This window comes from Rhinatrema bivittatum, chromosome 7 (genome assembly GCF_901001135.1).
Source record: "Rhinatrema bivittatum chromosome 7, aRhiBiv1.1, whole genome shotgun sequence".
In the NCBI taxonomy this organism is placed as follows: domain Eukaryota; kingdom Metazoa; phylum Chordata; class Amphibia; order Gymnophiona; family Rhinatrematidae; genus Rhinatrema; species Rhinatrema bivittatum.
The window spans coordinates 253,507,293-253,519,474 of NC_042621.1; the positions used below are offsets into that span (position 1 = coordinate 253,507,293).

Sequence of the window (12,182 nt, forward strand, 5' to 3'; positions counted from 1 at the left end):
TGTCACTTCAAAGCCTTGGCATGTTTCCCAAACTGATAATATTCTATTTTCCCTTTATGTTAATTAAAGATTCTTATTAATGTGCTACAGCACACTGCAATAAGTTAATGAGCCATAGTTACTGCCTGACTTGCCAGGAGTCCTGGAGCAATGACTGAAATCCTTCTCTTAAGACGGAAATATATCTAAGTTCCACATGGGAGAGTAAAATGCTAATTTGATTAGATATAAGCAAATTTGTTCCTTGTGTAATATATTACTAATTTTCCATCATGTGTTAATCCTACATATGTTTACACAGGCATGGAGATCTCTGTCAAATAAAGATTTTGAGGCTAACCATTGCACACAGAATCTTTTTCTTAAATAACATATTGTTCCACATTTGACCTATGCAAACAGAAAAAAAACAAAACACTTCCAGAAACCAGAAAAACATGCAGAACATTGATATTTCAATGTTTTGACACATTTCACCATACTTTGACACAGAACCTCAGTTTTTTATTAACATATGCTATGGGCAAGAGACGCTTATGAAAAGTAATGCTATATGCTTAATGTAAAGTAATTGATAGGAAGCATCTGGGGATTAAAGTCCAGCCTTTAACAGCTTGGATCTGACCTGTCATGTTGTTGAATCGTTGCCTGGCTGAAGAATGGCAGTGAATGAGATCCCGTCTCTTCAGGGAAATCCCACAGTCTGCATTTTCCTTGCCAAGTGGTTATGATGGCAGAAACACTGCAACCATGTGAACTTCTCAGTGAAGAGATTAGCTTTGCCTCTCTCACAGCAGGCACTGTGAATTCGTTTTCAGTAAGGAGCAAAAACCCTATCACTGCATAGAAGAATAATGCATAGGTAGGTAAAATGTAACCCAAAAAAATATTCCATACTTCCTCAACCCAACAGTGTTTCCTGTGGCACATAATGCAGTTTTCTTCTGAGAACATGACATAGGATAGGCACAAATCAAAAACCATAGCCCAGATAAAGGAGACATTCTATTAAGAATGACTCAGCTGGTATATATATATATAATTTTATATTGGCAAGGTCCTGGCTTCTTATTTTGGTAGCTCTCTTTTTCTTGCAGGTATCCATTCCCAACCATGTTCAGCAGCTGTAGCAGAAAGGACCTAGAAAACAGCCTGGAAAAGGGGGTAGGAATGTGCCTGTTTAACATGCCTGAAGTCCAGGAATCCCTGGGAGGACGGAAATGTGGAAACGGCTACGTGGAAGAAGGCGAGGAGTGTGACTGTGGAGAACTTGAAGTAAGAAAACATCATACGGCCAAACCCATTTCTAAAAGCGAGCATGGGCACTGAGGAATCGTGTTCCTGAGATTTGGGAGTTTCATTTTCCGAAGCATGTATGCATGTAAAATGCCATATTGTAGGCGTATGTAGGCCTTTTGGAAATTACCCCAGAGGGGGAGTTTGTCTGTGTAGACATTTCATGCATACTTTTCCGCATACGTAAGAAAGCATTGCCGGGGGGGCAGAGAACCCACTTGCACGCGTACTTTCTAAAATTGAAAGTATGTGTGCAAAGGCAAGCGTGAACATTTACATCTACTCCCATGCCGGCATCAATGTGCTCCTCTATGCAGTGCACGTACTCACTTTCAAAGCGGACTTGTGCATGTAAATACACGCAGCCCTAGGCCCTGTGCACCAAGTTATAAAATTGGGCTCCTTGTAACTATCACTAAGTTTGAGCCTGATATTTCTATTCTCCTTTGTAATATTTTTTTTTCTAATCCCAAAACACCTATTTAGTTTTGCTTGTATTATACTGGTTGTAAGTGCAAAAGTAGCAGTTAGTAATGGCACTGGAAAAGCTACCAGTATCTTTCCGATTAGTGCAAAGAACAGAGATTTTCCCAACTGGATTTTCAATGTGGGAGTCCCTCTCTAGACAGTAGTCAGTGACCCCCAACTCAATGCAGATGAGTTAAAACGTGGTTACTTTCTCGAGTCAGCACATATTTGCCAGTGTGTGTTCTTGTGCATGATCTATATTGGTAAGTTTCAACTCACTTCACAATGTATGTTCCTGAAAGGAAAACCTACTTCATTTATCAAGCACAAAGCACATTCCCTTCCACAGCGACTTCTTAGGCAGTCAGTGCCTTGCTAAATATAGCCTAGGCCTTTAACGTCTTTGCCTTGCTTACAGGGGTCAGGATACTAAGGAAAGTAAATAACATCCCTCTCTCTGTCCTGGAGGCAGAAAGGTAGATTTTGGTTTTGAATACCCCTGCACCCAATCTGGAAAGCTGCTCACGGTGGAGGGGGGAGGGGGAGTTAGTTCATCATGATCCCAAATCATCAGAAACTGATTCAGGGGACTCATAAGATAAAGTCCCCAATCCTAGCTTGCCTGAGACTTTTTTTTTTTTTGATTGTTTGGTAATAATTCTGCATTGCAGGTGGCTGAAACCACATTCTCTCCCCAGCCTCCCCAGAATCAGAAATTCAGTTCTTGCACAAGGTTTGGGATTACAAATCTAAATGGCAATTTTCTTTTCCACTTTTGTTAACTTCTACCTCAGTATTCGTTAACCAGCTAGAACTTCTACCTAATTATGTCTACTAAACATATGAGAGGTGAGAGATTTCCCATCTTCCTGGTGCTGCAGACAGAATAGACTAAGCATTTAAAATGGTAAGAGGCTTCTCCAGCTCTTTCATACAGCAGATTAAAGTCGTACAGACCATACAAATTTTCTGACAGCTCATTTAGTCTTCAGCGCAATAGGCTTATCTCGTTGTTGAAAGGCTCATTAAAGTCAATAATGTGCCAGTAGCTGGCAAGTATCTTTCTAACCCAGTTATTTTTCCTGTTTCCACTTCTGAATGTTAGTGATCTCTGTTAAGTCAGAGTGACTTAACATAGCTGCAAGCAGAGTTATCAGCAGTTCTTCTGTTTGACCTCCAAAACAGCAGCAATTAATTTAATGTTCCTGATTGTAATCTTAGAGACAGATGCAAATCCATAATGCGTCACTTGCACATTGGTTGGATCTGTTGCATGTCATTAGCTGTTAGTATGTCAGTTTTGATTCTTCTTGACAATGTGTCATTCTGTCTGCTTCTAATGAAGTCTCTCACAGGGTATCCATTCTACAATTAATATGTTGTTAGATTGCTCTTTCATACCGACTCCTGAGGCTTTAAAATTTCATGTATTAAGAATATGTTTCAGTTGCCGGACATATCCTTATTTCTTTTGTGCTGGAATTTTGCTGATTGCTTATTTTAATTATCATTTGAAACTGTCAGGAACAGAGCTAACGTAAAGGAGAAGTTTGGAATTAAAGGGGCCCATCATGCTAAGAATTTAAGGCGGCTTATTATCCAGCCTGGTAATGCGATGCTGCCGGACTAATGACTGGGAATCAAGTTTTATGTCCAAGCAGTCTGTGAGTTAGCCTGCCTGTAGCATCCATTTTGTGTCAACAGCAGCGACGCAGTCGGTGTTGTCAGTATGTTGCCCACTTCCCATGGTAAGGATAGATGCACTAATATCACGACTCTGCTTCTGCAGTATAAAATGGAAACTCCCAGCCACAGCAGGGTGATCTCTTAGATATGCAAGCTCAGTATCCTACTTGGGTCTGAATAAAGACGGATGTTGACTTTTGTCACCTCAAGGCACTGTTGTTACCATGGCCCCTTCCGCCGCCCCCCCCCCCCCCCCCCCCCCCCCCCCCCCCCGCAGACCTCAGCTCCGATTTTTTAAACCCCTTCCCCCAAGGACCTCTAATTCCATCTCTCCCCTCCTTCCACTCCCCTGTGAGTCCTCCAATATCTGATTCCCTCCCCGTGGACATTGGAGATCTGGCAGTGCTGTAAGCCCAAAGCACTGAGCACAGGGATAGAGTCAGCCCTCATCGCCATAGTAACAGGCACCGCGGTGGACTCACCCTCTCTAGGCTTCCACACTGAAAGCAGGGCCACAGGCTGCCTCAGTCCCCGCATTCACTGCTGTCAGGAGCCCTGACGTTCATGAGGAGAAGATTGGATATCAGAGGTCCGTGGGCGGAAGAAAAATAGGCCAAGAAATTGAATCAGATGTGGGGGGGTGTTAGGGGGAATGGAATTAGGTATCTGGGCAGGAGTGGGACTGCTTATCTGCCGGTGACAGGGCTGTGACTTTGCTGCTCCCAGATTTTTTTCAACTGAAGCACTGTCCTAGTAAGCCCATGCGTAAATCCAGGCCTTGCTCTGGAGCTTTTTTTATTTTTATTTTTTTTTGCTTGAATGGCTTTCACTTTCTTGGAATAATAACTTTTTACCATGAGGGTTCTCCCTGTAGCAAAAAATGGAATCCAGTAGACACTGATGCTGCATGAGGATAAAGGTAGGAATGTGCATACTTCTTTAAAGGAGGTTTGCAAACCAGTTCAAGGAACCTGCAAACAAATCAATTTGACCAACCTCTCTTTAATAAAAATGCCTACTGAAGCTGTTGTGGGTGCTAGTAAACACTGAATACCAACAGCCAATAAGTCAAAAAATCTTTAGCCTTTTATTATAAGGTAGGAGCAGTGCAGACCAAACAATGCAGAGTAAATGCCAGCTCAGCTCTAGTTGTAAATTCCTCTAAGGAAATCCGACACTCATTTTGTAAATGGGTGAATCCACAGCAAAATTCCGTGGATCTGCTTTGGATCTTCCTGCAATCCTCCAGATAACATTTAATTGATGTTTTCAGTGGATTTCAGAAAGAGACATGAATTTTGCCAGACTCAAGACCATGCTAAAATGTGCCTGTTTCAGATTCAACTGCAAATTATGTGCACAAGCCTAGATAAGATCAAGCATTTTTCATATTTAAGAGTTACAGAATATTACAGGACACCACTGTGTAGAATCTGAGGATTTTAGCATATTATAGGTACATATAACCAATACAAAATCAATTAGATGAACATGTATTTATTAAATCATACACGGTATGTTTCTCACATGTTCATGAACTCAAACTCAACACACTAATACGTTCAAAAGAAAAAAATGTGCAAGTCAATTAAATGAACTACTTTCACACATGTATTGTTTGAAGTCTTTTACTTAGAGCCAGGACTCAGGGGTAAGCTGTCCTGATGGTTTAAGTGTTCTTAAAGAAGGGGTCGATTGATGGTAGAGTGGACTGCAGGTGAAAGCATTCGATAGAAAGGTTGACCAAGTGCTCTCTGTAGCAGAACTGAAATATGTTAGATAGGATCTTGAAAGAACTGCAGACACTTCAATGTGTGGTTGCAAAACTGGTCTGAATTGTATTTATAGGGAAAGAAAATATTTAGAAGCTGCTTCGCAGGAGCAATTCAGAATTTACAGAATAGCTGTGCTGAGCTTTTGGGTTCCGATTTCCCCCGGTTCCAACACTCAAAGATCAGATTTTGCCTTACCTCACATTCCAAATCATTCCAAATAGAATTCTGCTTCTCCCAGCCTTTATGAGCTTTACAGATCTCATCAATCCCTCTCCTTTCAGGGTTTATCCTATTTTGGGCTTCCCTTGGAGCTTTCAGAACATGGCTCTTTCTTCAATAGAAAAACCATTAAATATCTTACTCCAACAACAAATAAACTGCTCAAAGGAAACTCCAGGATCTTAAAGCATGTCTTGTCTCCTTCGTTTTCCCAGGCTTAGTTTCTGAGTGCCACTCAGAGTGAATCCTTTTGGTTACAGAGTTACTAGACAAGAGCTCCTCCATTTTTACTCACAGTTCAGAGCTGGAGGGGAGGAGTAGCCAGTAGTTAGAGCAATGGGCTAAGAACCAGGGAAGCCAAGACTCAAATCCCTTCTCCCACTGACACTCCTTGTGACCTTGGGTAAGACTCCATTGCCTCAGCTACAAACTTAGGGCCCGATTTACTAAGACTTTTTGCCCATTCTGTGTCTATGGGGAAAAATGGACAGGTGACATGCAGTATCTTCCTACCTGCATTTTAATTACCATGAGCTCTGGTTTGGAAAGACAAGTAGTCAAATCTACAATTCAAAGCTTGGATCTTGTTCCACTGGGGTGGGAACATTCTACGTTGGGCTTCATAGTCTTCCCGCAAGTTACGTCCTCCTCAGAAGCCTGGGCATTTTCCTCTTTACCAGACCTCCTAGAAACACGGTCTCCTGAGCTCCGGCAACTTGCTGCTTCTGAGCACACACATTCTGTGGATATTCCTCAGTACTCTTCATAACACACTCTCAAATGCTGCTTCTAGAGCCCCTAGAGACAATATCACCAGGGGCTCAAAATATAGGGGTTACATCTCTGGAACATTCCATGATACCCTGGGGCTACATGCACATTTTCAGGAAGTGAAATACTTTCAAATAATTGTAACCCCTTCCCCTGGTGTCTACTTACGGTAATACCGATGGGGCCATAAAAGTATTTGTTAGTTCTTTGGGGCTAATGCTAACTCAAACAGTGCAGCGGTTACTACCCCTCTTAACCAATAAGCCTTGATGCTTTTGATGCAACTGCAACATCGCTGTCTGCTTCAAAGGAGGGGGGGGGGGTTGGGGGCTGAAAGGAAAGAGAAATTTGGATTCAGGGCCAACCAACATGAGCCATGACTTTTTTTACAGTCTGGGGTACTGATGCTCAGACATTATGAAAAAAAAACACAGGACTGCTTCTACATAAGCAAAGCACATCAAGCAAAACTGACTGATACATGGGAGAAACCTGCATGGTGCAGCAGATACTACCATGGGAAGCTTGCTGGGTAGACTGGATGGACCATCGGTCCTTTTCTGTCATCATTTCTATTTCTCTGTTTCTAAACTCTCTCACACAATGCTCCTTCTCTAGGGCCTGGTTCTTTTACTCACAGGGGGGAGGACGGGCTCCTCCAAGGCCCTGAGTGGCAGGGGTGACTCTGTTTCTGGCACCTAGGAGAAGTAGGCTTTATTTTTCCCCCTTAGGGGGATGTGAATGCCAACAAGCCATACAGGAAACTCTGTAGGAATGTAAAAAAAAAAAAAACAACTTTACTGACTGGGTTCGTTGAAATTTCAATGGCACAGTTCACATCAGCTCTCGGTTCCCAAATGGAAATTACAGCTCTTACTCTTTATCTGTGCAAGGGTCTCGTTTTACGAAGGTGAAGGAAAACACTCACCCTCCAGGGCTGAAAAAGATGAGGCTCCCATGGGGGTCAGGGCATCTTTGTGTGGGCAGGAAACCCCCTGCAAATGGTAAGTAGCAATATGTGCACGGTCTCTGCACAAACTCCCCATTTATCTCTTCCCCAGGGTGAAGACTAGAAGTTTGTGCCCTCAAAGATTCTAGACTGATCTTTCTCACATTTCTCCCAATGTCCAATGTTTCTCTCTTGCTCGGATCCTTGGTGGACAAAGACGTCCCATGGAACCCGCAGCTCTCACAATGTTCCGCAGTTGAACATGGCAGAAGGGGGCAGCAAAAGCCTTCCTCTCAGATCCTTGTAACCAAAGCGCTTCTTCCCAAAAACTCATCTTAACACCAGAAATGCTTGCAGCAGGTCACCACCATTCCTCTGTCCTCAGTGAGGATGCAAAGGGGCAGGTCTTCCTTACCCTGGCTCCCCCCAGAGGGAGGTTTCCCCGTAATCTTCCTCCAGGTCAAAAAATCAGGAGGTCTCACAAAGCTTCTTACAACAAAATGAAAAATAAAATCCCTCAAAACAACCTGGCAGACCAACCTAACCAGCCAGAGAGTGGACTGGAAAGGGCACAGGCCTGAGTCCAGCACTAGGCCTGAAAGCCAACTGAGGCAAAGTTCCTGACTCTTCCTAACTCCAGAAGCAAAGCTGCACTGCCCCAACTTGCTTTTATCAACTCACAGAAGATGGCCATCTCAGTTCCCTCAAAGGGAGGGGCTGTACCAAATGGTGCCTTCCCTAATTGCTAACCTCACAGGCTAAAGGAGTTAAGCTAAGGGCACTACTGAGAATGAACCCTGGTGGGTCATTAAATGATTATGATGGCTATGATAGCACCTCTTTCAGAAAGAAAAATAAATCCCTCTTAAATGTAACTTGTTTTGATGCCTGTAATCTACTTAGGTTCATGCCAGCTTGTGTAGGACTAGCATTATCATGGTCCTTTAAAAAAACGATTATTAATGAAATAGTGTGTATGGTTTTGAGCAAGGAACACCGCAAACATGCACTGAAACTTTGGCGCCTTCTACTGGCTGTCTTCGTGCTCTAACCATTCTGATTTTCAGTTCATTGCTGTTCTTTTTGGGCACAGTTGGCGAATGTCTTCTTTGTGTGCTGATCTCTCTCTTTGAAAAGAGTTTTTCTGAAAATATAAAACAGTGAGCTGCTGTTTTGCACGCTGTAAGCTGCTCAGAGTGTCTCTGTGTACGGGTGAGTAAGAAATCTTTATAAATAAATAGACGTAAGGGCATCACAGATGCTGGAGGTCAAAGAGAGTAAGAGTGTGTCACTCCAGATTGGGAGATGTCTTGCAGGGAGTGTGCATTCAGCAGAATTCTTGAGCCCACTTGGCTCAGGGTTCTGTTTATGAAGTCTCCAGTCTAGAGAGGGTGGCCGGGACCCAAGGATGGGATGCCCACACCCTAGGATGTAGGAGATTTTCTTGGGGTCCACGGAGGAGCTTGACAGTGGAAAGGACCAAGCAGTGATCCAAAGGAAGGTGGGCGTTAGTTCCCTGCTCTTCAGTCTCCGTGGCAGACCCCTAAGTATTCTGGAGAGTAGATTTCTGGCTGGAGTAAGCTCGAGGACTGCCAGACTGGAAACAGAGTTGCTCTTCAGAGCAGAGAACTCTTCTGAAGTGTATGAGGGGGGAACTTTTCAGTTCTCTATTGGGAAGGAGACTGCATCTAGGGAAGTGCCCATGGAGGGTCCCCTGTTATGAATACCTTCTACCAGAAAGGGCAGATTTACCAGTGACTGCATCTGTGATTGCACTGGATTTTCCTTTCTGAATTTAAGTGCACTAATCCAAAGTGCCCCATCCATCAATTTTCGACAGAAATCAAGTTAACCAGTAAAAGATTTGTTTTTTTAGCAACCCCAACACGGTGCGGTATCTTTTTGGGGTTTTTTTTTATTATTTGGACTTTAGCGGAAGACCTGCAGCAAAAACCTTGGACCTTGAAAGACTTTAACCTATCCCCATTCAGGAAAGAACCCAGGAAAATGGGACAAAACATGGCCCCAGGACTCCCAAATGTACCTCAGGCTTAGCCAACAGAACAGCAGTTACATAAATAAAAGACATTTTACTCTAGCTGCACTTTTATTTGTGCCCAGTAGTTCTCCTCCTGCAAATTTGGGCTCTCAGTTCAAACAGGAGCAGCTTTTAATGTTCAATGGTACCAGGAACCTTCATGCACGACTACCCATGGGATATTTCTCCCCCCTTAATTTAGACCCACCCAGTGAGCCCAGCCATTAGAGTGACAGCCCTTGACCAGAGGCCACAGACAGCAGAGCCAGAACCCAGTATGTGTACGTGCTTAAGACCAGCCCGCAGATATCACCTGGGAGCAATGGCTGACACTCCCTCCCACCAAAAGACTATGAACACTGCCTCTGCAGCATCCCCATCTCCAGGTGGCCTGGCAAATATCAAACCCAGGTCCTTCACATTACAGTGCACAGAGCTGCCGCTGAGCTACTAGACTGGCCAAATTTGTGCCGTTTTAGTTTATCTGAGCGTATCAAAGTATGATTGGAAGCTTACAGATCTCATTGTTTCCTAGTTATATTTTTTATGACTTTTGAATGTTTGTAGTCTCTTGTTAAGGTAATCTAACATAGATGAATGCAAGTTGCTTCAAGATTCAATTTGCATTTTAATGTTAAAGAACTTTTAGGGATCCACACTGTTTATCCCATACCCCTTTGAAATCCTTCACAGTTTTAGTCTTCACCACTGCTTCCCTACTCAGTCGCCGGCGGCCACATGGGCCTCTCTATGTCGGCCATCACTGCCCCCTAATGGCCCTGTGCCCATGGTCAATGGCCCCCCCTGTCCCTCCCCCCCCTTCAGTATGCCACTGCCGGGAGCACATTCCATGCATCCACTGCTCTCTCTGTGAAGAAATATTCCTCAGAACTGCAAGCATATCCATTATTTCATTTTAAGTTTTCCCTGGATAGGTTTATTGAGAGTAAAGATGATGATAGTACATCCAAATGGTAAAGAATCTGATTAAATCCATCATAGATCCAGCGTTCAATAAGTTTCGTAAGTGCGTCTGTAAGACAGCATATTTGCTGAGACAGCACATTTATTTGCTCTTTATCCAGTCATTGCCTCTCTTATTCTTCTCACTCATCCAGCTCATAAATAGGTTGCTCTGATCCTGCATACTTTTATCTTGTCTGTGCAATATTCAGTTTCTGTGTAGGGCAATGCTTTATCAGGCTATTTCTATCTAATATAAAGCATCTGCACTTTTCAGGGTCTTCCCAGAGCAGGCAGAGCTCCTTAGGTCATTTGTCAGGAAAGCCCACTCATTCTGACATGGGGAAAACACTCTTTTCTGAACAGCCATTTTCAACGCGAGTACAGCATTTTTTTCTTTGCTGGTGACCCTAATAGCAACAGGTGAACTTAGCTGTCAGCTGTCAACACAATCTTGCAATATTTTTCCATTCTCCTAGACGGAGCTTAATGAAACATGAGAGAAGTTCAGCTACTGTACAACTTAAAGCCACGTTCAATTGCCGTCACCTCAGGTCCTTAATGTAGTGTTTTGTATTATATTTGTGCATACTGTAAAAAAAAAAAAAAAAAAATCATATGTTACTGCAGGCAAGTAAAACCTTTTTCTATGTTCCCCTGTTAAGGAATGTACGACTCCTTGCTGCAATGCCAGTACCTGCATGTTGAAGCCAGAAGCAGTGTGTGCACATGGGCTTTGCTGTGAAAACTGCAAGGTAATCATCCCTTACTTCCCTCTTCAAAGTGAGAAAACTCCTTCTTTAATGTGACTACAATAAGCTCCTGGTATCATGCTAATGATGATAAAATAGAGTAACTAAAATGGTGCAATGAAGCATACAAATGTAGACCTTGGGAGACGGGAGAAATGTGAGCCAACACAAAATGCCTTCAAATATCTATGAAGCATGTTATCATACAATAACACATGACTACCCATGTCTTATTGCGAGAAATAAATGGGCACAAGCCAAGGTGCTGCAACAGAAAAAAAAAATAGTATCCATCTTTTATTTAATTAGCTCACAAAAGGCCTTTTAAAGGCCTAGTTAAAAATTAATTTCCTGTGAACCAAGCCAAACACATGCAGAAATGCAGTATTGCTATTTAATATTAATATTTCATGATACAATAAACCTAGAAAAAATTAATTTTGTAATGTTTCAAACTTTAAAATGCAATAGTAGTTATCCAGGGGGGATTGATTTCCCTAGCTAAATGTTATTTGAAATTATCTACTTCCATCTCTGATATATTTATAGCATGATAGAATCATGGTTATATGAAATATTATATACCCCCAAGGCAGTGCAATGTATGATTTGTGTGCATACATACCTCAGCCCAGAGATGGCTTTTGTGGTTAATTCTCTTGGCACTTTGGGTGCAATTCCTAACTGAAAATTAATGAAATCCTTCCAATACTGGAACCCATCAACCTAGTAATTTTAGCTGATTGGTGCATTGTGGCACCTGGGCGCAAAGGTGTGCAAAATATTATGCACAGGGTCAAGACTGCAGGAAAAAGTTGTGCATGTCCTGGAACATCCTGAATGTCTTTTTCTGGCAACCTGAGAAAAAGATTGTGGAATGAATATCCCCAAATATTCAATTATTTCAGAAATTTTGCTGATTACCAGTCAAAAAGGTTCACCACAGTTGCTGTACCCATAAGATACATAATTCAAAAGGGATTTTTCCCTTATTCTGTATCTATGGAAAAGATCTCTATTGAATAAGACTAATCAACTTTTTCAGCAGTATGCGTGACTGCAGATTCATATGTTTACTTTCAATCATGTACGAAAAACCCTCAGTTTTCAAAAACAAGCTAAATCCACAAGTTGATTTTGAAAACTGAATCTATATATGTTTAACAAATATGTGCTTAACATTACACATATAATATTTAACATTAACCATGTCCTATGTGGCATAACATCACTCATATACTGTAACATTTAACAATCTTTGGTAT

The 12,182-nt window shown here is 42.3% G+C and overlaps 1 protein-coding gene across 1 annotated transcript in view; it reads left to right on the forward strand.

Annotated features, from left to right (window-relative positions):
- The window catches only part of ADAM12 (ADAM metallopeptidase domain 12), a 968,421-nt gene that overhangs the window by 796,968 nt on the left and 159,271 nt on the right, over window positions 1-12,182 (forward strand). The window contains exons 12-13 of the mRNA XM_029610036.1: window positions 1,098-1,275; window positions 10,831-10,920. Of these exons, the coding sequence (XP_029465896.1) occupies window positions 1,098-1,275; window positions 10,831-10,920 (268 nt within the window). The remainder of the gene's footprint in view (window positions 1-1,097; window positions 1,276-10,830; window positions 10,921-12,182) is intronic.